General features: G+C 37.5%; 1 protein-coding gene across 3 annotated transcripts in view; it reads left to right on the forward strand.

Moving 5' to 3' along the window:
* UNC79 (unc-79 homolog, NALCN channel complex subunit) overlaps window positions 1-23,577 on the forward strand; it is a 209,032-nt gene that overhangs the window by 64,943 nt on the left and 120,512 nt on the right. For all 3 annotated transcript variants that reach the window (XM_068991237.1, XM_068991239.1, XM_068991238.1), the window contains exons 12-16: window positions 13,982-14,172; window positions 14,861-14,984; window positions 15,467-15,607; window positions 18,097-18,318; window positions 20,305-20,532. In XM_068991237.1, coding sequence (XP_068847338.1) covers window positions 13,982-14,172; window positions 14,861-14,984; window positions 15,467-15,607; window positions 18,097-18,318; window positions 20,305-20,532 — 906 coding nt within the window. The remainder of the gene's footprint in view (window positions 1-13,981; window positions 14,173-14,860; window positions 14,985-15,466; window positions 15,608-18,096; window positions 18,319-20,304; window positions 20,533-23,577) is intronic.

Here is a 23,577-nt window from a genome sequence, read left to right on the forward strand (position 1 = left end):
TAGAATCAGTTTCTGCCAGTAATACATGAAATTTATTTCAAGGTATTTTCTAAGTTTTATTTTTATTTGTGATTTTGGGGTTTGCTTTCAGTGAAAATTTGAGGCAGTTTTCAGTTTAAATAAGAATTTTAAGAAGAAAACTTAACACATACCTTCTAAAGAGTAGGTTTTATTAGATTTCCAGGAGTCAAAGCATTCTGTGCATTTATCAAGATACACTTCTTTCTTCTTTGGTGCCACCTACTGACTTATATTTAAAATCAGATTTTTGCATAATGGAAATTCCCCATTTCCTGGCATTCTTTGACTGTGTTGATATGTTTTCAATTATTGTTTCTTTTGGAATAGTAAAGAATTAGTGTGATATGATTCTGAAAAGAGCTTCCCAAGTGGTGCTAGTGGTAAAGAATAACTGCCAATGCAGGAGACACGGGTTTGATCCCTGGGTCAGGAAAATCACCTGAAGAAGGAAATGGCAACCCACTCCAGTATTCTTGCCTGGAACCCCATGAATTCTGAAAAATAAGAGGAAATGATTATATTGGGAGGAAAACTTTTCCTCTTCCAAGTTGGCACCAGCAGTTGGGAGCCTGCATGTAATTGGCAAGAATTTCCAGACGTTCAAACTGGATTTAGAAAAGGCAGAGGAACCAGAGATCAAATTGCCAACATCCACTGGATCATACAAAAAGCAAGAGAGTTCCAGAAAAACATCTACTTCTGCTTTATTGACTATTCCAAAGCCTTTAACTGTGTGGATCACAACAAACTATGGAAAATTCTTAAAGTGATGGGAATACCAGACCACCTTACCTGCCTACTGAGAAATCTGTATGCTGGTCAAGAAGCAACAGTTAGAACCAGATGTGGAACAACAGAGTGGTTCCAAATTGGGAAAGGAGTACGTCAAAGCTGTGTGTTGTCACCCTGCTTATTTCACTTCTATGCAGAGTACATCATGAGAAACACTGGGCTGGAAGAAGCACAAGCTGGAATCAAGATTGCCAGGAGAAATATCAATAATATCAGATAGGCAAATGACACCACCCTTATGGTAGAAAGCAAAGAGGAACTGAAGAGCCTCTCGATGAAAGTGAAAGAGGGGAGCGAAAAAGCTGGCTTAAAAATCAACATTCAATAAACTAAGGTCATGGCATCTGGTTCCATCACTTCATGGCAAATAAATTGGGAAACAATGGAAATGGTAACAGACTTTATTTTCTTGGTCTCCAAAATCACTGCAGATGGTACTACAGCCATGGCATTAAAAGATACTTGCTCCTTGGAATAAAAGCTATGATTAACCTAGACAGCATATTAAAAAGCAGAGACACTACTTTGCCAACAAAGGTCTGTCTAGTCAAAGCTATGGTTTTTCCAGTAGTCATGTATGGATGTGAGAGTTGAAGTATAAAGAAAGCTGAGTGCCAAAGAACTGATGCTTTTGAACTGTGGTGTTGGAGAAGACTCTCGAGAGTCCATTGGACTGCAAGGAGATCAAATCAGTCAATCATAAAGGAAATCAATCCTGAATATTCATTGGAAGGACTGATGCTGAAGCTGAAGCTGCAATACTTTGGCCATCTGATGTGAGGAACTGACTCATTGGAAAATACCCCAATACTGGAAAAGATTGAACGTGGGAGGAGAAGGGGACGACAGAGGATAAAATGGCTGGATGGCATCATTGACTTGATGGACATGAGTTTGAGCAAGCTTTGGGAGTTGGTGATGGATAGGGAAGCCTGGGATGCTGCAGTACATGGGGTGACAAAGAGTCGGACATGACTAATTGACAGAACTGACTTGTTATTAACAAGAGGAGAGACAAAGTTTATTTACATTTACACACAGAAGTACTCATTGATGGGAAGTTTTTTCAATAACCACAGATAAAAAGTTTATATACCAAACTTCTAGAGTGTGAGGGGCATTTGTGAGGAGGCTTGAAGGGGAAGATAGCGAAAGTTCTTTTGGGTGTTTTTATGCTAATGGAAATGGGCAGCCTTTCTCCAGGGCAGCTGAATTCACGAGAACTCCCTTTGGAGGGGCTTAATAGAAGCCATACTTTCTGGAGGCTCTGGTTTAGTCAGATAAAGGAAATTTAGATAAGATTTCTCTCTGCATCTTCTTTAGCGCAAATGTTTCCATTTAATGTAATCTTTATACCAACTCTGGGGGTCTGAGTGCCTCCCACGTTTCTCCCATCTGCAACTTCTTTAGAAGTTTCACACAAAAAGGAATCTAGGTTGATTGACTTGGAGAGAAGATTTTGGGTTAGGAACTGCTAGGTAAGAGATATGCAAAAGAACATAAATTAGAATAAGGAAATAGAAAACAAAGATTAGTGGTTAGAGTAGACTATAAACCTAGTTTCTACAGCCTAAGGAAAACAGTCAAGATTTCTAGATGCTGGGCTTGAAGCACCTTCAGATGATGATGAATTCATCAGTGTCACTGGCATGGTTATTTTCTAGAGCAGAGCCTGGAAGATGTGGATGTTTGGTGAACTTCCAAAGTGGCCTAAACTGTTGAAGCAAGAAGTCTTTTGAAGTTTATATCAAGTTGCCTGCTTTAGCTTGCTGGGCTTTGGGACAAGACAGCCTAGAGTCTCAGTAAGGATCCTGGCAGCCAGGTTTTAGTTCTCAATGACACCAAGTCAGAAAGGTAGGAAAAACAATTGGGAACATTAATTACTCACAAAGTGTGCAAGACAGCAGGATCCAGTTTATAAAGAGGTGAAAAATAGCTGAGTGAACAGGACTAGATCTGATCACCCACAAGTGTGAGTATAGTTTTCTGTTGAAACAAACAATTTCTTAATTTTCCCACTTTTGACCAAAGATAATTAGAGTAAGATATTCTGTTCACAAAGTAAGTCTAGTCTCATTAAATTTGGCCTGATTATTTACATACAACAAAAGTGGTATTTGACCACAAGGGCCTTCAAGAGTCTGTTTTACCGCAAGTTTTTTCGAGAACCTCAGATTGGACTTTTAAAGGCCTTTCCATGCTGGGAAGCCAAGCCAAGAATTTGTCATATTTATCTTCAGTATTTGTAGATTTGGGTGAATTTTTCTTTTTGAGATCCCTTGAATGCTGTAAGGTTTCTGGGTCTGTCAGGAAATGACTTTTCTTATTTGCTTATAGACTGGGGACATCAAAAGTCAAGTAGTAGGCTGGTTTTTCCAAGAGGGCTTTATAAGCATGGACTTTATAATGTCCACCTCAGTTCTTTAAAGCTGTCTGGTCATATTTTATTCTTTGAGTATCTTTCTCAAGTATGATGTTTCAGTCAAAGCCTTGATAACATAACCAATTTTTCCTATTATGTCCAGTTACAAGGAGAACAGATTTTTATTAAGCTTGTGTAAATAACTATGCATGCATGCTAAGTCTCTTCAGTCATGTTGGACTCTGTGTGATGCTATGGACTGTAGCCACCCAGGTTCCTTTGTCCATGAGATTCTCCAGACAAGAATACTGGAGTAAGGCTTGCCTGGTGGCTCAGATGCTAAAGAATCTGCCTGCAATGCAGGAGACCCAGGTTCAATCCCTGCATCAGGAAGATCCCCTGGAAGAGGAAATGGCAACCCACTCCACTATTCTTGCCTAGAGAATTCCTTGGACAGAGGAGCCTGGCCGGCTGTGGTCAACAGGGTTGCAAAGAGTTGGAAGCGACTTAGCACAGTGCATGTGTATAATTGATTCACTTTGCTACACAGCAGAAACTAATAGAACATTGTAAATCAACTATACTCCAATAAAAATTAATTTAAAAAGTAAAATGGCTGTGATTAAAGATCTGATGAGAGTAACTGGAATTATGATGTTAAAATTATTCCATTATTGTCTACTATCAGGCAAAGCAGCATAAAAATATAATCATGAACACAAAGGGCATATAATTTTTACAAATTCCATATAATTTCTGAAATATTTATGTTAAAAATATTTACTTATATAGATATAAACTAGAGAGGGTTAAGCATCTCTTCTTATTTGCCAATGCTTTTCATGCAGTTCAACATATCAAACAGACCTAATTAGTTTAACATCTCTTTTTACTCGGAGAGAAGAATCCCTTGAGATTTTCTGAAAGCCATCTCAGAAGTCTCAAAGTCAATTTGAGATCAAGATTTTATTTAGGATTTGATTTTGGGAAGCAAAATATCTAAAGCTGTCAGAAAGTCAAAAGGTTTGGGTGCTCAATTAATCAGGATGATACATTGCTATGAAATAATACTTAGTTATCCATACAACCAAACTGGCAATTCAAATTTCAAAAATAAAAATGGAATCTAATGTGATAATTTTAAAAATTAGCTTTTTTAACATTGAAAAGACTTGGTTCTCTTAAATAATTGGGGACACGATGAAAATGTGTGCCCATCTCCCCCCTCCCCCCTCCAACAGATCCTATACAATTTTCTATTTTCAGTCATATTTCTGCCCTTCACTTTCCTCTTTCTCACCTGGATAACCTTTATACAACCTCTAAACAACTACTTTAGGACAGAATTACTCTTTCTTTCCTTAACAAAACACACATCCTACATTCTTTGAATATTCTGCATACGGAGGTTTTTTCCTTCACCCTTATTATTTCTAGAAGTTTCACTTATATATTGATTATAATTTTCAACACTTAATGATCTCTGTTTTTCAAAGACCAGGGGGTAAACAACTGTGAATTGCTCGTCACATACCAGCATTTTGTAGCAAAGTTTATGATTAATCTATTTTTGTTTTATACTATTATAGTTGTATGATTATACTATTATACTAGTGCTGATAACTTCTATCATAACTTCTATTGGATATGCTTCTTCATAGTATAATTTCTCAGCATGGCAAAATGAACATATTTATTAGCAGATCCAAATAATTTTAGCATCTCTGTAAAAATAAGAAGCCAAAAGTAGATAAAATTAAACTTACTTAGAAATGATCTGGATATTCAATGAATATAGCTCATGTAACTTAATATAAATTTAATTTCATGTTATGAAAAAGATTTTGGAAACTACTTCCAAGAAGATATGTCATAAAACACAATTACTGTTGAAATAAAGCTTGTCATAATAATTTAATTTGATGAAAATGAAATCTGTCTTATAATTTAAACATCTAGTAAATATAATATTACTTTATTTGACTAGTAAACCCATGTAGAATAAAAAGTGTGTTCATATCATACTCAGTGATGGTAACTCAGAAGATGCAGCTCTTTTTATCAAACCAACAATATTAAAATATTGTCTTATTTATCAAAGATAAATAAAATATTGTCTTGTTTATCAAAGATTTACACAAACTGTTCCAGAACTCAGATTTGGCGGATTGCCATTTATTTTACTTTTTTAATATAAATTTATTTATTTTAATTGGATGCTGATTACTTTACAATATTGTATTGGTTTTACCATACATCAACATGAATCCGCCACAGGTGTGCACATGTTCCCCATCCTGAACCCCCCTCCCAACTCCCTTCCCATACCACTGCTCTGGGTCATCCCAGTGCACCAGCCCCGAGCATCCTGTATCATGAATCGAGCCTGGTCTGGTAATTCGTTTCACATATGATATTATACAGGTTTCAATGCCATTCTCCCAAATCACCCCACCCTCGCCCTCTCTCACAGAGTCCAAAAGACTGTTCTATACATCTGTGTCTCTTTTGCTATCTCGCATACAGGGTTATCATTACCATCTTTCTAAATTCCATACATATGCGTTAGTATACTGTATTGGTGTTTTTCTTTCTGGCTTACTTCACTCTGTATAATCGGCTCCAGTTTCATCCACCTCATTAGAACTGATTCAAATGTGTTCTTTTTAATGGCTGAGTAATACTCCATTGTGTATATGTACCACAGCTTTCTTATCCATTCGTCTGCTGATGGACATCTAGGTTGCTTCCATGTCCTGGCTATTATAAACAGTGCTGTGATGAACATTGGGGTACACGTGTCTCTTTCAATTCTGGTTTCCTCGGTGTGCATGCCCAGTAGTGGGATTGCTGGGTCATATGGCAGTTCCATTTCCAGTTTTTTAAGGAATCTCCACACTGTTCTCCATAGTGGCTGTACTGGTTTGCATTCCCACCAACAGTGTGAGAGGATTCCCTTTTCTCCACACCCTCTCCGGCATTTATTGCTTGTAGGCTTTTGGATCGCAGCCATTCTGACTGGCGTGAAATGGTACCTCATTGTGGTTTTGATTTGCTTTTCTCTGATAATGAGTGATGTTGAGCATCTTTTCATGTGTTTGTTAGCCATCTGTATGTCTTCTTTGGAGAAATGTCTGTTTAGTTCTTTGGCCCATTTTTTGATTGGGTTGTTTATTTTTCTGGAATTGAGCTGCATAAGTTGCTTGTGTATTTTTGAGATTAATTCTTTGTCAGTTGCTTCATTTGCTATTATTTTCTCCCATTCAGAAGGCTGTCTTTTCACCTTGTTTATAGTTTCCTTTGTTGTGCAGAAGCTTTTAATTTTAATTAGGTCCCATTTGTTTATTTTTGCTTTTATTTCCAATATTCTGGGAGGTGTGTCATAGAGGATCCTGCTGTGATTTATATCACAGAATGTTTTGCCTATGTTCTCCTCTAGGAGTTTTATAGTTTCTGGTCTTACATTTAGATCTTTAATCCATTTTGAGTTTATTTTTGTGTACAGTGTTACAAAGTGTTCTAGTTTCATTCTTTTACAAGTGGTTGACCAGTTTTCCCAGCACCACTTGTTAAACAGATTGTCTTTTCTCCATTGTATAGTCTTGCCTCCTTTGTCGAAAATAAGGTGTCCATAGGTGCATGGATTTATCTCTGTGCTTTCTATTTTGTTCCATTGATCTATATTTCTGTCTTTGTGCCAGTACCATACTGTCTTGATGACTGTGGCTTTGTAGTAGAGCCTGAAGTCCGGCAGGTTGATTCTTCCAGTTCCATTCTTCTTTCATTTAAAAACCAACACTTGAGAGGCAAATGTTGGTGGAAAGGAAAAATTGCTTTAATCAGAAAAGCCAGCAGTCTGGGGAGAAAGCAAATTCATTTCCCAATACCAAATCGGAAGATTCTGCTCGGGCATGACAGTTTTTAAAATTTAATTTTTTAATTGACGTATAGGTGATTTATAATGTCATGCCAATCTCTGCTCTACAGCAAAGTGACTCAGTTATACACATGTGAACATTCTTTTTTTAATATTCTTTTCCATTATGGTTTATTATAAGATATTGAATATAGTTCCCTGTGTTATAGAGTAGGACCTTGTGGTTTATCCACCTTATATATAATACTTTACATCTACTATTCCCAAACTCCCTGTCTTTCTCTTCCCCACCTCCCTCTCCCTTGGCAACCACAAGCCTGTTCTCTATATCTGTGAGTCTGTTTCTGATTTGTAGGTAGGTTCGTTTATGCCATATTTCCATATTTGAGATTTCACACGTGTGATGTCATATGGTATTTGTCTTTCACTTTCTGATTTACTTCACTTAGCATGATAATCTATAGTTGCATCCACGCTGCTGCAAATGGTATTATTTCTTTTTTATGGCTGATTAGGATTCCATTGTGGGCTTCCCTGGTGACTCAGTCAGTAAAGAATCTTCCTGCAAAGCAGGAGACTCTGATTCAATCCCTGGGCCTGAAAGATCCCCTGGAGAAGGAAATGGCAACCCACTCCAGTACTGTTGCCTGGGAAATCCCATGGACAGAGGAGCCTGGCAGACACAAAGAGCTGGACACGACTTAGCCAGTAAACCACTGTCACCAGTATTCCTTTGTATATGTGTACCGCATCTTCTTTATCCATTCACCTACTGATGCATGTGTGGTTGTTTCCATGTTTTGACTATTGTGAGTAGTGCTGTTGTGAATATAGGGGTGCATATATCTTCTTGAATTACAGTTTTGTCTGAGTATACGTCCAGGAATAGGCTTGCTGGACCATATGGTAATTTTATTTTTAGTTTTTTGAAAAACCTCCATACTCTTTTCCACAGTGGTTGAACCATCTTACATTCCCACCAACAGTGTAGGAGGGTTCCCTTTTCTTCACACCCACTCCAGCATTTGTTGTTTGTAGACTTTGGATACAGACCTGGATGATGGCTATTCTGACTGGTGTTAGGTGGGACCAGCCATGACAGTTTTTAAAGGGAAAAAGGGGAGAGAATCTCAGTGAATGATCAAGGCAGGAGGTTGGGTTCTGCGTCATTCTCCATTGGGTGCTGACTGGCTGACTTTCTCTTCAGATGATATATTGCTTATGTGATCTGCCTATAGGATCTGCCTTGGGGGCTGCTGGAAGTAGAAAGCTAGTCATTTTTAAACTACTTAACTCTTCATTCTTACTTCTTTTAATCTGGGAAGAGAATCAACAGGTTAGGCAAAGCATGCATCTTCAGGAAAGCATTAAGCCAGGAGTTAGGTTAAATTGCTGCGTGATCTCATTCGTAAAACAAATAAGCAAACAAGAAAGGGCCAAAAAGCTGCTTACAAATCCCCACTTGTCCAATGTCATTTCATATCTATGGCATTAGGGGGGAAAGTCCACCTTCTATAACTTCTTCCTGCTGACATAGGGTTTTAGGAATATTTAATTTTATAAGCTCTTAGTTTTCTAGAAAGCTTATTGAGAATAGAAATCTTTTAAGGCATTTAATAAATTAATTTGGCAAAACCATCCAGAGGAAGAAAACAGTGTACATACATACCATACATATAAAAACATATACCTAAGGGACCCAAGTACATAGGGGCTTCCCTTATGGCTCAGATGATAAAGAATCCACCTGCAATGCAAGAGACCTGGATTTGAGCCCTGGGTTGGGAAGATCCCCTGGAGAAGGGAATTGGCAACCCACTCCAGTATTCTTCCCCGGAAAATTCCATGGACAGAGGACCTGCCTGGTGGGCTACAGTCCATGGGATCACAGAGTTGGACATGACTGAGTGACACACTTGCAAATACAGACATTATAGCAAAGACTATCACAGTAATACAAAACTCACTAGCATATGTAAGAGCTTGTTTTCATCTTGGCCTTACTTTTGTTCAAATTATGTTTCTTGAAAATGGAACAAATTGTTAGCTTCATATAAAGGATAAAACTTTTAATCAATATTTGTAGGGGAGACCCTTAAGAGGTTTTCTGTTTGCCCTCATATGTAATCTTATGGAGTCTATGATTCAACCTCAGATAGTTGTTTCAGTTGACTAAAAAGTTACTTTTTAAAGGCTGGAGAGTGCTAAGGAAAAAGGCATTGGGGGTTTGTTAAGAGGAGTGTTAATTGATGCATATCAGGAGGAGAAATAAATTTCTCCTGTTTTATGACAAGAGGCAATAGTACAAGTAAAAGCAAGGCATCTCTTCAGCTGAGAGCCACATTTATGTCCTTGAATGTTTTGCATTTATAGAGATGATTCTCAGATCCTTGAGAAGATAGTGCTGAATGGTAGATTTAAGTGTCAGAGAGGGAGAGAAAAGATGCAAGTTTGTAAAATAACAATCTAAGGACATTTCAAGGCCATGTTTGTCTATTAAAAGGTTTTGGATGGGACAAACAGATTCTTTTGCTAGCACTGAAATTTTACAGGTATTTTGAGGGAGGAGATTTATGGGAGGTGAAAAAATTATTCATGTTGAGAATCTGAAGTTTTTAACAGGTCCAAGTTGAGGCCTCAGTTGAGAAGACGGCTTAGAGGAGCTTGTCTGAGGAAGCTGAGGCCTAAGGCAATTACTGTTTAAGTGTTTCTTCTTAAGGGCAGGACAGTCCCTTTTCCTCGTTCTGACTTTTTATAATATCTGTAAGCATCTTGAGATGAATAGGGGAGGCTTTGGGACTGTTAAGAAAGATAGATGAGCTTTGGGATTCTTCTAGAATCACAGTTACGTTTTTGTAAATACTCGATTAATAAGGCAAGGCCATTTATTTTTAATTCTTCAAAGCATTAGATGACAGCCTCAATAATAACATTAAGGAGCTGGCCTGCCCACCCAACCCCATTACTTTGAATTAACTTCTTTTATATCAGAGACAAGATTTTCAGCTAAATTGGAAAAGACTCCTATGAACTGAGATTTTCAAATTTAGAGCTGTGTGCCTTTGTAATATTTTTTATAAATTGTGGGACAAAGGCTTGAGACTGCATTCCTCTGAGTAGATTGTTCTATTTTAGCCCAATTAAACTTCTGAGGGAAGGCCTTTATAATGTCTGCTACCAGGCTCTGAATGTCAACCTCCAACTGGGTCATTTGTAGGAGGGACATGGTAGAGGGGGATTTATGGTGGGTGTGGGCTTTAATTTCCTTTCTGAATCTGATTTCTGTTCTTGAATTCTGTTAAAGGAGACTTTTAGCTAGCTGTGGCTTTGTGTGTGTGTGCATCTGTCAGTTTGGTCCTCCCATAGTTGATAAGAGAACATTTATTTAGGGTGAGAGTTCTCTAAAATCTCCTTAATTATAAAAACGTTTCCAAATCAAAGGATCCATTGTCTGGTCACTGACAACTTAGGATATTTATAGGTATATCTGTTTCAAAACGGGATTCAAAATCAATAGGCCTTTGTATGACTTAAGCATAAATTAAGCAGCCAAAGGGACCTCAGTAATGATACATCCAATAATTTCAGCATTATCAGTGTTAGCTCTTCTGAGTCTATGTACCTAACAACAACAACAATCTCAGAAATACAGTCACTTCCTGGTAATATCTAGTCAGTCATCAAGGATGTTGGCCCATATGATGCTAAATAGATATTTGAAATTTAAATGGAATTGATTTGTTTTAATGATGTGGAATTCGAGATATGAAAATTAAATACTGAAAATTGAATTCACTTAAAGTAAGATAGTTTTGGGACAATTAATCTATGACCAAGGAGGCAAGAATATACAATGGGGAATAGACAGCCTGTTCAATAAATGATATTGGGAACACTGGGAAATTACGTGTAAAAGAATCAAATTGGACTACTTTCTCATACTATATACAAAAATAAATTCACAATGGATTAAAGACTTAAATGTAAAAACTGAACCCATAAAATGTCTAAAAGAAATCATAGATAGTATGCTCTTTGATATCAGTCTTAATACTATTTTTTAGATATGTCCCCCTAAGCAAGGGGAACCAAAAGCAAAAATAAGCACATGGGGCTATATCAAACTAAAAAGCTTTTCCACAGCAAAGGAAACTTTCGCAAAAGGAAGAGGCCACACACTGAATGGGAGGAGATATTTGTAAATGATATGTCTGATAGAGGGTTAATATCCAAAATATACAAAGAACTCGTACTACTACCACTAAGTCACTTCAGTTGTGTCCAACTCTGTGCGACCCCATAGACGGCAGCCCACCAGGCTCCCCTGTCCCTGGGATTCTCCAGGCAAGGACACCGGAGTGGGTTGCCATTTCCTTCTCCAATGCATGAAAGTGAAAAGTGAACATGAAGTCACTCAGTCGTGTCCGACCCTCAGCGACCCCATGGACTGCAGCCTTCCAGGCTCCTCCGTCCATGGGCTTTTCCAGGCAAGAGTACTGGAGTAGGGTGCCATTGCCTTCTCCCACAAAGAACTCATACAACTCAATACCAGAAAATCTGATTAAAATTGACCAGAGAACCTGAATAGACATTTTTTCAAAGACGACATACAAATGACCAGCAGACACATGGAAAGACGCTCAAGATCACTAATGATCAGGGAAGTGAAAATCAAAACCACAATGAGATATCACCTTATACTTGTCAGAATGGCTGTTACCAAAAAGATGACAAATAGCAAGTGCTGATGAGGATGTGGAGAAAACGAAACTTTTGTGCCCAGTCTATGGGATTGTAAATTGATGCATCCACTATGGAAAACAGTATGGAGATTCCTCAAAAAACTTAAAAAATAGAACTGTCATATGATTCAGCAACTCCACTGTTGGCCATTTTGCCCAAAGAAAGCAAAAACACTAATTAGGATAGATATATGCACCCCTATATTAATTGCAGCACTATTTACAATAGACAAGATATGGAAGCAACCTAAGTGTCCATTGATAGATGAATGTATAAAAATGTGGTACATATATGATGGAATATTACTCAACCGTAAAAAAGAATAAAAAAGAATGTTGCCCTTTATGACAACATGGATAAACCTACAGAGCATTATGCTAACTGAAATAAGTCAAAGAAAGACAAATAGTGAATGATTTCACTTTTATGTGGAACCTAAAAAAACAAATTAATAAACATAACAAAACAGACAGAGTTGTAGATACAAAGAAGAAACAGTGTTTCCCAGAGGGGAGGAGGTTTAGGGAGAAGAGAGAAATAGGTGAGGAAGTTTAAGAGGTATAAACTTCCAGTTGCAAAATAAATGCGTCACAGATATGAAATGTACAGTGTAGGGGGAATAGGGTCAGTAACTATGTAATATCTTCATATGGTGACATGATAACTAGATTTATTGTGGTGATCATTTTGAAATGTATAGAAATATCAAATCACTATGGAAAGATTGAGGGCAGGAGGGGAAGGGGACAATGGAGGATGAGATGATTGGATGGCATCACTGACTCAATGGACATGACTTTGGGTAGGCTCCGGGAGTTGGTGATGGACAGGGAGGCCCGGCGTGCTGCAGTTCATGGGATCGCAAAGAGTCAGACACGACTGAGCGACTGAACTGAACTGATGTTGTATAACAGGAACTAACATGGTGCTATAGGTCAATCATACTTCAAAAAGGAACAAACCAACTCATAGAAAAAGAGATCATATTTATGGTCACCGGCGGTGGGGGTGGGGGAAAGGGGAATTAGATGAAGGCAGTCAAAAGGTACAAAATTTCAGTTATAATACCAGGATATAATATAAAAGCATGATAAATATAATTAACATTGCTGTTTATGTCAAAGTTAAGAGAGTACATTTTAAGAGTTCTCATCACAAGAGAAAAATACCCCTTTCTATTTCTTTTATTTTGTATCTACGTGGGGTGATGTACTTAGTCACTCAGTCGTGTCCAGCTCTTTGTGACCCCATGGACTGTAGCCTGCCAGGCTCCTCTGTCCATGGGGGTTCTCCAGGCAAGAATACTGGAGTGGGTTGCCATGCCTTCCTCCAGGGACGGATGTTCACTATATCTACTGTAGTAATTGTTTCATGATGTATGTAAGTCAAATCATTATGTTACATACTTTAAACTTATACACTGCTATATGTCAATCATAACTCAGTAAAACTGCAAGGGAAAAATAATGTTTCCCCCCAATTTTGTGTTATATGGGAAAGATCTAGGACCAGTCAACCCTTTGTTACTTTGATACATATAATAGTAATATATATTTATCTAAAATCAGAATTATAAACAGAACCTCAAGTTGTGATTTTAAGATTTTCTGCCTTAGAAAATTAATATCCTATCTTAATTAGTAAAAAAAGAAAAAACATTAAAAAAATTCATGGATTCAACCAGCTTTAGAACATGCTTAGGAAAAAAACTGTGACAGAATATGCAGTGCAGGAAAAAAGAGTACTCTCTGCCACTTCATTTTCCATGAAGAAAAGTCTCCAGTACAAAGTGTACGGCAGTAGAAATCTATGTTTCTTTGAAACGCAGGTATAACTGCACATATTTGGAGGGGATTTGTCACATCTTAGAAATAAAGCTTCATTGTTCTAGGAATAAATTTTTGGAATTTTAATGCACATATGATTTGGAAAATCTGCAGTAGACTGGTTCAAATTCAGTCTCCGGTCAGTATTTGGATCTATTTGCAACTGTTTTCTTTTTGGAAACTAAGGGATTCTGGTGGTTTATAGTTTTTTCACGAACTTCACTCAATATACTTGGCACAGGTTTCAGATGTAATGGATTGTGGTCTTTCTCTGTACCCATTTCATTTAGTATTTGCTTAGGTATAAATGTAACAAGTGCATTTTGTTCTTTTACCCTGTGGCTGTGGAAATCCCATCAGGTTGGTGGATACTGGGATAAATCCTGTAGCACAGTGACTCAGCTGAAGGAAGGTCTCAACCGAATCCTCTGCCTGATCCCCTACAATGTGATCAGTCAGTCCGTGTGGGAGTGCATCATGCCGGAATGGCTGGAAGCTATCAGAACAGAAGTCCCAGATAATCAGTTAAAAGAATTCAGGGAAGTACTAAGGTGGGTAAGTAGTTGAATGAAGTCACCGTAACTATAATGATATTTAGCATTTATGAAGCATGTACTGTGTGCCAGGCACTGTGCTAAGCATTTTACATAGTCTCATAGAATTTTTACAAGCCTGTTGAGAAATTTGAATGTTCAAATAGAAATTTCTGTTGTTGTTGTTTTCAGTCGCTCAGTTGCGTCTGATTTGGTGACCCCATGGGGTCGGACATGACTGAGCGACTGAACAACAATTGCTGTAAGTTGTGCCAAGATGATCTGTAATTGTTCAGAAAGGATTTTGTTCTGATGGGAAAATAAATAGATATTGTTTATTTATGAATAAAATATATAATAAAACATTGTTTATCTTCAAATATAATTATGATTTGGATAAAGTTGGAAAAGTACAAAGGGACATGTTTTAAGATGCTGAGGAGAAACTCTAGTTTCTTAGAAAATGCTATTCCTTTTATTAAACCCAATATGAATATGAATACTAATGTTATTGACAACCATAGGGATTATTCATATCTGTTCTAAGGACATAAGCTAGTACAGTAAAATGAAACATACTAGTAACAGTTCAGAACTCAGACTAATCTAAAATGTTTGGTTCCCCAAATAGGATATAGTTGGGAAGACAACAGTAAGCCCTAATATATGGCCATTGGTCATTTACTTTTGTTGCTTTGCTTTCCAGCAAAATGTTTGACATTGAGCTTTGCCCTCTACCTTTTTCAATGGAAGAGATGTTTGGCTTTATTAGTTGTCGGTTCACAGGATACCCTTCCTCCGTGCAGGAACAAGCTTTACTGTGGCTTCATGTAAGTGAATCATACTTTTGATCATTTTGGGCAATAGCTTTTAGCTTATAAACTTTAGCTCCTCAGGTAGGGCAGCAGGGAGTTGTTGCAAAGAATCTGTAAATCTGTATGTTTGTTAATTGCCGATTGGTTGCAGATTATACTAGTTCAGGAGAAAAGCAATGAACCAAGGCAACAAGAATGACATTGAAAGAAGGGGACAGTCAGGAGATACTTTATTAGAAATTTTATTAGAAAGAACATGGCAATTTATCCAATGTGGAGGGTGGAGGAGTAGGAATATTTGATGATAGCTTTGAATTTTTTAGTATGAAAAATTGAGGACGACTGCAGATAGAATAAAGTTGAGAACAACTGCAGATAGAATATGTGAGGCTAAGGTCCTTATGTTCAATAGGTCACCTTAGGGAAAAGTGTTCCATGTAGTTTTTTTGAGTTTTAAAGTTTATGTTTTGGGGGGACATGTGCCTTTTTTTCTCCAGGTATTATCGGAGTTAGACATCATGGTTCCACTTCAGCTATTAATCAGTATGTTTTCTGATGGAGTTAATTCTGTCAAAGAACTGGCAAATCAAAGAAAATCAAGAGTCAGTGAACTGGCAGGGAACCTTGCAGCTCGAAGGGTAATTATTGCCATAATTGTCTTTGTCTTACTTGTTAAGATTTTGAAAACTCTTGTCAATTATAGTGGGCCTTAAAGTGGCATCATCATAAACTGCTCTGGAAATGCCTTTTTATCGTATCCCACCCACTCTATTAACCTTTTAAGCACATTGAATAACAGAAAACATCGATCTAAGGTATATTTGATATATTCTATAATCAGTTATTGAGTTTTCATTTTCCTTTGAGTTTTTCTCCTACACATCTCTGTTAGCTATCTCTCCCCTTGATAAACCAAAACAAAGCAGCTTGTGGGGGTACTACTCCTCTTTTTTTTTTTGGTTTTCTGGTGAAGAAGAATTCTTCCCAGGTACTGGGCAGATCAGTGCTTTACTTTGGGAATGAGGAGTTTGGATATTGTTGTTTGTATGTTTTTTTTTCTACTGTGTTTTGGGAAAAAATTATCAACTAGTGGTGACTGTAAGCGATACCGTCACTGTGAACTAACTGAGCCCATCTTATTGATCCCTTTGTGCCTTTGAGGATGAGAGAAGTCAGTATAGTCTGGTCTAAAGCATATGGAAGCTGTTGGAGGTTTATGATAACTTTTCTATGGAGGACCTGACAACGTTTCTGCTCTTGTACTGACATCCCCAGACCATGGTCAGCTTTGGAGAGGCTGACTGTCAGCTGGTGGTGGGTGAGGACTGTTCTGGGCTTCTATTCCTGTCTAGCCTCTCCAAAGCATCTTCCCTGCTGTACACCACAACCCTCCAGTCATTCTACCTGCTATCTAGGGATTAGAGAACATGACAAAATCATGAGATCATAGATTGTATTTAGTGCCTTTTAAAAATGTTTATAATTTTCTAAAAATTTCAATTGACTTTTATTTCTAAAAAATTGTTTTAGTCTTTAATAGTCAATGATCAAGGAACGTCATGATGCTCACAAGAGCCATTCAGGGAATTTACATCTGTATGTGACATTTCTGTGCATGTGTGCCAAGTTGCTTCAGTTGTATCTAACTCTTAGTGACCCTATTGGACTGTAGCCTGTCAGGCCCCTCTGTCCATGGAATTCTCCAGGCAAGAATAATGATATTTTATAATACCATCATACTCATAGAATTCATGCTTTTAAAATGCTTTTTTTTAAAAAAATCACTATTTCTTTGCTCATGCACCTCATAGGAACCAGCTGCCCAATATTTATATTTTATTTCTTTCTTTGGTAACCTTTAATATTACAGTACATGATTAACACTTTATACTGTGTAGTGTATTCACATGTAATGATATCACATGTGAAGATGTGTGAGGACTGTGTGAGGCAGTTGGAAAGAACTCATTATCCTCATTTTACAACTACTTAACCTGAGGTTCAGTGAACTGAAGCGATTTGCCATAGATAACACTATCATGATCCAGGTATTCTGATTCTTAATGGGATACTCTTCTTTTTTACTTTAAATGTGGTGTTCAAGGAGCTTTCTCATTATTAGAGAGATTTTAAAGAGAGAAAATATGACTTGAGACTGATGTACAGGTGTGTCAGTCAGGGTCCTGCTACGGAATTCATCCCAGATGTTTAACGAAGAGTCTTTAATGGATACTTGGCCTATAGAGTCATGGGAATGGTTAAGGGGGCAATAGGGTCGGTGAGACACCCAGAGGCCAGCAGTAGTTCACTAGGAAGCCTTTATATACCTATAGCTGAAGGAACAAGTGTTCCTGGGCCTTTTGGCAGCTGAAGTTATAGGGAAAGGCTGGCTAGAGGAACTGGAGAGGATGGAGATGCTGCAGAAATGTAGCATCAGAGGAGCCAGGTGGTGGAGAGGAATACTCCTGCCTCTCTCTCTGCCAACTTCAGGTCTTCTGCTGGTGCTTCTCATTAACTGAATCCAGCTGGAAGCCATCCAGCAAGAGGGCCAGAGGAGACTCAGCTCTTGGCATCCTTGGGCATAGACCAGGACAGAAAAGGGCAGTGAGGGCCTTTTGTGGGGGAAGAGTTGGTTCACAAATGGAAAATAACTACTGCAGTGGGCTTGATGTATTGTGGTCTCATGATAGTGTAATAATCATTATTGTCAGAGACCATTCTTCTTTTACCAGTCAATCTGAGATTCTGTGCTAATGATTCTAAAATTGATTTGCAATGCTTTACTTCTGGAAGTTGTCATTGTTCAGATTATGGTTTTAGATAGATGCAGGCAATTTAGTTTAGTTGGAAATGTTGGTGGGATGAAAAATATAATGGCAAAGAGGCTGCCTTCATTTTTCAGGGTGATGATGTGTCATTTACCTGACAACTAGAAAGTTTGGATGATTTTATTTTTTATTTTTATGTTTTGAGAAGATGCATGGGATTTGGAGGTAGTAATTCCATTGGCTAAGGAAGGAAATCAGTGTGACAGCTGGAAATACCTTCCACAGCATCCTCAAGTATTTTGTACAGCCATTTGAACTTCTATGAGTTCACTTATATGTGTTAATTTTCTTTTTTATAGGTGAGTGTTGCCTCTGATCCTGGTCGGCGAGTTCAGCACAATATGCTGAGTCCATTTCATAGTCCTTTTCAGAGTCCATTTCGGAGTCCTATGCGTAGTCCATTTCGTAGTCCTTTCAAGAATTTTGGACACCAAGGAGGAAGGACTATTGACTTTGATTGTGAAGATGATGAAATGAATCTAAATTGTTTCATCCTCATGTTTGATCTTCTCCTGAAGCAGGTAGCTGAAGCATGAACTTCCTTTAGTTCAGAGGTGAAGAATGAGGGGAAGCACTGTATAGCGATTCTTTCTTTATGTGGGGCATCTTCACACTTACTGAAATGATGCAGTATTACTCAGGACATTTCACAAACTTCTATGGGGATTTTCTAAAGAGCCTGAAAAGTACTTGCAATCATTGAATATCTGCAATGATGTTGACATATGAGGGTGGATATGAGTTTTAGCATTGTTAGAATTGATTCTGTTGAAAAAAACTTGGTGAACAAACTGGGTAATTCTGGTTTTGGGAAGAGTAAGGTATAACTCTATAGTGATGGGCTGATTTTAATATAAATTGATTTTTGAAGCTAATTTTAACAGGGAAGTTTAGAAAAGGCTTTGGTCATGGATCATTTCTTCTTAATTTTTTATTTTGAAATAATTTGAGACTTGCAGAAAAGTTGAAAGAATAGTACAAAAAATTCCCAAGTACTTTCCCCCTAAATTCTCTGAATGTTAACATTGATCACATTTATTTCTCTTCTCTCTCTCTTAGTCTATATATGTATGTGTTAATTACAGAATTTTTTTAATGAACCATTTGAAAGTAAGTTGCACACAGGATATCCCTTTATCCTTAAATCCTTTAGAGTCTATTTTCTAAAAAATGGCATTCTTTTACAGAACCACGTACGGTTGTCAAAATCAGGAAATTAGTATTGTTATAAGACTATTATATATTATCAAGCTTACAGAAATTATTCATTAAAATTGATATAATAATCATATCACCTTTATAGCAAAAGAAAAAAGTGATTTTTGATTGAGGACTTAATCTAGTATCATTCATTGCAATGATTTGTCCTGACCCTTTAGTCTTCTCTATTTCAGGACAGTTCTCCAGCCTTTATCTGTCATATTCTTAACATTTCTGAAGAGTACAGTCCAGTTATGTTGTAGAATATTTCTCAATATGAGTCTGATGTTTCCTTATGAATCAATTTGCATTCAGCACTTTTGTCAGTCATGCTACAGATTTGATTTTATATTGTTTTCAGTGTCTGATATCAGGAGGCACATGACATGATAATGTCCCATTTCAGGTGGTGATAACTTGGTTAAAGTGATTTCTGCCAGATTTCTCTACTACAAAGTCACTACTTACCCCTTTGTAATTAGTAACTAACTTATAGAGAGCTACTTTAAGACCGATTTCCCATTTCTCATCAGGCTTTCACCTAGTTTTAGCATCCATGGGTGATTTATTTCTGAACCAATTTTTATTATGATGGTTACCAAATGATAATTTTCCAATTCCATCATTTCTTCTAATTTATTAGCTGGAATTCTACTGAAGAAGCAGGTTCCCCCTCTCTATTTAATATTGATATTTATTTGTTTAATCTACTTATACCCAAGTTTACTCATGAAGTCTTATTTTGTTCAGTGAGCTAAAATTCATTACTATAATTATTTATTTTGAGACTCATATTTGGCCAATGGGAGGCCCTTCAAATTGGCTTCTGTGTTCTTTTGACATACACCCATCATTCTGTGAATACTTCCTTAATTTCTTGCATGTTAAAATGTTCCAAGCTCATTTTACATTTTTCCTGGAATCAGCCATTTCTCCCAGGAGTTCTGGTTCCTTTAGTGGATAAAGGTATTTAGAAACCAAGATCTGGACATTGGGTGAGGAGCAACATTTTTAAATGTTTAACATCTCACAAAGTGATGGGTTTAAAAAAGAACCCTCTTTTAAATGTCTTACATGAATTAAACATAATTTCCATTACTTTGTATTGTGTTACATTCTTTTTAGAAGAGTCCATGGAAAGCAATGTATAGTCATGGTCTGCAAGGTGTGTTATGTTTAAATAATTTAATATTGTCATCAATTAGTGAAAATTATCCCCAATTAGAGTGCCAATAGAATATTGAACAAAAGGATCAAACTCCTCCTTCTTTTTTTTTTTTTTTTGGCCTGTTTTTGATATCTTTCAGATGGAGTTGCAAGATGATGGGATCACAATGGGTTTTGAGCACAGCTTATCAAAGGACATTATTTCCATTATAAACAATGTCTTCCAAGCCCCCTGGGGGGGCTCCCACACCTGCCAGAAAGAAGAAAAAGCAATTGAGTGTAACTTATGTCAATCTAGTATTCTCTGCTATCAGCTTGCTTGTGAACTCCTGGAGAGATTGGCTCCCAAAGAAGAAAGCCGACTGGTGGTAAGCAGTTGAAGAAATGAGATGATCCATGAATAATAGTAGTCAAGACTGCCGTAGATGGTGGAATGAATCTTCTCCAGTATTACCTTATGCTCCATGCTGGGTAACATGTGCAACTGTGTTAAAAGAAAGTTTCCCTGTTCCTTTCACCAACTCAGGCTCCTGGTAATAGATATGAAATGAAGCTATCTTACACAGAAATCTTAAGTTAGAATTCTTTTTTTTTTTTTGATAAATTATTTATTTCTTTTTTTACTTTACAATATCTTGAGTTATGGTTGTAACATATTTATTCATACAGTTTTCATAAATACAATGCATTACTGGTATTCTTATTTTTCATCCTGGCAACAATTTAATATTTTAAAATAATTTTCATTGAACTAAAGTTGCTTTACAGTGTTGTGTTAGTTTCTGCTGCTGCTGCTAAGTCGCTTCAGTCGTGTCCGACTCTGCGTGACCCCGTAGACGGCAGCCCACCAGGTTCCCCTGTCCCTGGGATTCTCCAGGCAAGAACACTGGAGTGGGTTGCCATTTCCTTCTCCAATGCATGAAAGTGAAAAGTCAAAGTGAAGTCGCTCAGTTGTGTCTGACTCTTAGCGACCTCATGGACTGCAGCCCACCAGGCTCCTCTGTCCATGGGATTTTCCAGGCAAGAGGACTGGAGTGGGGTGCCATTGCCTGTTAGTTTCTACTGTATAGCAAAATGAATTTTACTGGTATTCTTGAAATAATTTTATCACAATGTTTTGTTACAAAGTTTAGGTAACAGTGAATACTACAAAATATACACATCAAATATTGAGTAGGTAGATTGGATGTAGACATGAAAATTCCTGATTTAACCTCAGTGTGTAAAATTCATTGACTCTGACAACAACCAATAAAGCTTTCATTTCATTTTCTGCTTTTTAAGAAAATTGTTTAAATAAGGAATAGCTAATATATGCCATAAATTAGCTACTTCATATATTAGTTATTCCCTGTTTGGGCTATTTACCATCTTAAATACATACATCACCACCCTCATACCATCATAGGTAGATGAACCTGAATCATTCAAGCCAGTGTTCCACATCTTCTCTTTTTCTTCCCCCAGTGTTTGTATAGGTAGAAAGTGACTTTATAAAAAAAAATTCTTTTGAGGTCTAGTATACATGCAGTAAAGTGTTTCTTCAGTTTTTAAATACCTTTCAGCCCATGTAACTCATTAGTCTTACTTGTCACAATGTACTATTCCTGCGATATGGTCTTATAAACTCAATGGGAATATAGTTTACATCTATTACCTACAACAGTCACAGTAATAGATGGTTTGAGAACATCATTTAACTAAGTAAATGAAACACCATAAGACAGAGTGATGAGCATAATGAGAAAGAGATGAATGAGGTAGTTATGAGAGAACAGAAAAGGGACGAGTCCAGGTTAGATGTGTGTTAGAGGTGGGCAAGATCTTCCCAGAGGAGATGGCTTCTGAGTGCCTCTATGAAGGAAGAGTGGAGTTAATGAAATGAAGGTGATAGAAAAAAAGCCCTTTGAGACCTAGGAACCTCTCTGCTTAAATGATACAGAGGAAAGAGGATGATGATTTACTCAGGAAACTGTGTAGGTCATTGTTGATAGAGCAGAAAGATAGAAAAGGAGAGAAAGGTAGGGTCCATTTTAAAATCACATTTATTAAAGGCTGTGTCTGCTAGACCAAGAAGTATGTGTTTTATCTCAGTGATAGTGGGGGAATCCTGAAGAATTTTAATCAGGGTGCTGCTATAATTTGATGAATTTGAGAAATTCTGCCAGTGGAGGAGAGAGATAAGAGGATTTGGATACCCGGAACAGGAATCTAGTCAGAAGATTAATTGATCACTCAGGGACAGGGGAGCCTGGTGGGCTACCATCTATGGGGTCGCACAGAGTCGGACACGACTGAAGCGAATTAGCAGCAGCAGCAGCAGCAGGGAAGAAACAGGGGAGCCTGAACTAAGGTAGTGATGGTGGTGATGAGGAGAAGTCACGGGACTGATGGATTTTTAGAAAAGAGAATTGACAGCACTTGGTGTTTAGTTAGTGGTTTTTTTTTTTTTTTTTCCATCTGTGTTGTGCAGCATGTAGGATTTAGTTCCCTGACGAGGGATTGAACCTGTGTGTACTGTAGTGAAAGTGCAGAGTCTTGACCACTGGACTGCCAGGGAAGTCCCTAGTTAGTGTTTAGCATTGGAAAAATTGAGGATAAATCCATGTTTTGTGGTCTGGGAACTGATGATATTGCCATTCACAGAGAATTATAGGTGAGTTACTGGGTATATGCAGAACAGTCAGTATGCACCGTATTGAATTTTATGGAACTCAGTTTGTAATTTAACTTAACATCTTGTCATGGGTGACCTAGGGACAGGGCCAGTCTCATCAAAACTGAAGCTGGCAAGGATATTCTTCAGAACCTTCCCAGACACCATTTTAGCTCTGAATTTTTTCTTCTTTGGTATCCTATCAGTATCCCTTTGTGTATCCCATCAATCTTTACCTGCTTGCTTTGAGCTGGCAATCAAGTAATTCTTCAAATTTTTACTGGTTAAAGTGTTAAATAAGGAGGATATTTTAAAATTTTATTTTTTAAAAGTTTTAAGTTTTATTTTATATTGGAGTATAGTTGATTTACAGCATTGTTTAGCTTCAAGTGTACAGCAAAGTGATTAAATTATGCATATACATATAACCATTCTTTTTCAGATTCTTTTCCCATACAGGTTGTTATAGAATACTGAGTAGAGTTCCCTGTGCTATACAGTAGGTCCTTCTTGATTATCTATTTTATATATTTGGAGAAGGCAATGGCACCCCGCTCCAGGACTCTTGCCTGGAAAATCCCATGGACGGAGGAGCCTGGTGGGCTGCAGTCCATGGGGTCGTGAAGAGTCGGACAGGACTGAGTGACTTGACTTTCACTTTTCACTTTCATGCATTGGAGAAGGAAATGGCAACCCACTCCAGTGTTCTTGCCTGGAGAATCCCAGGGACGGGAGGGCCTGGTGGGATGCCGTCTAT

Source organism: Capricornis sumatraensis, chromosome 19 (assembly GCF_032405125.1).
Source record: "Capricornis sumatraensis isolate serow.1 chromosome 19, serow.2, whole genome shotgun sequence".
NCBI classification, from domain to species: domain Eukaryota; kingdom Metazoa; phylum Chordata; class Mammalia; order Artiodactyla; family Bovidae; genus Capricornis; species Capricornis sumatraensis.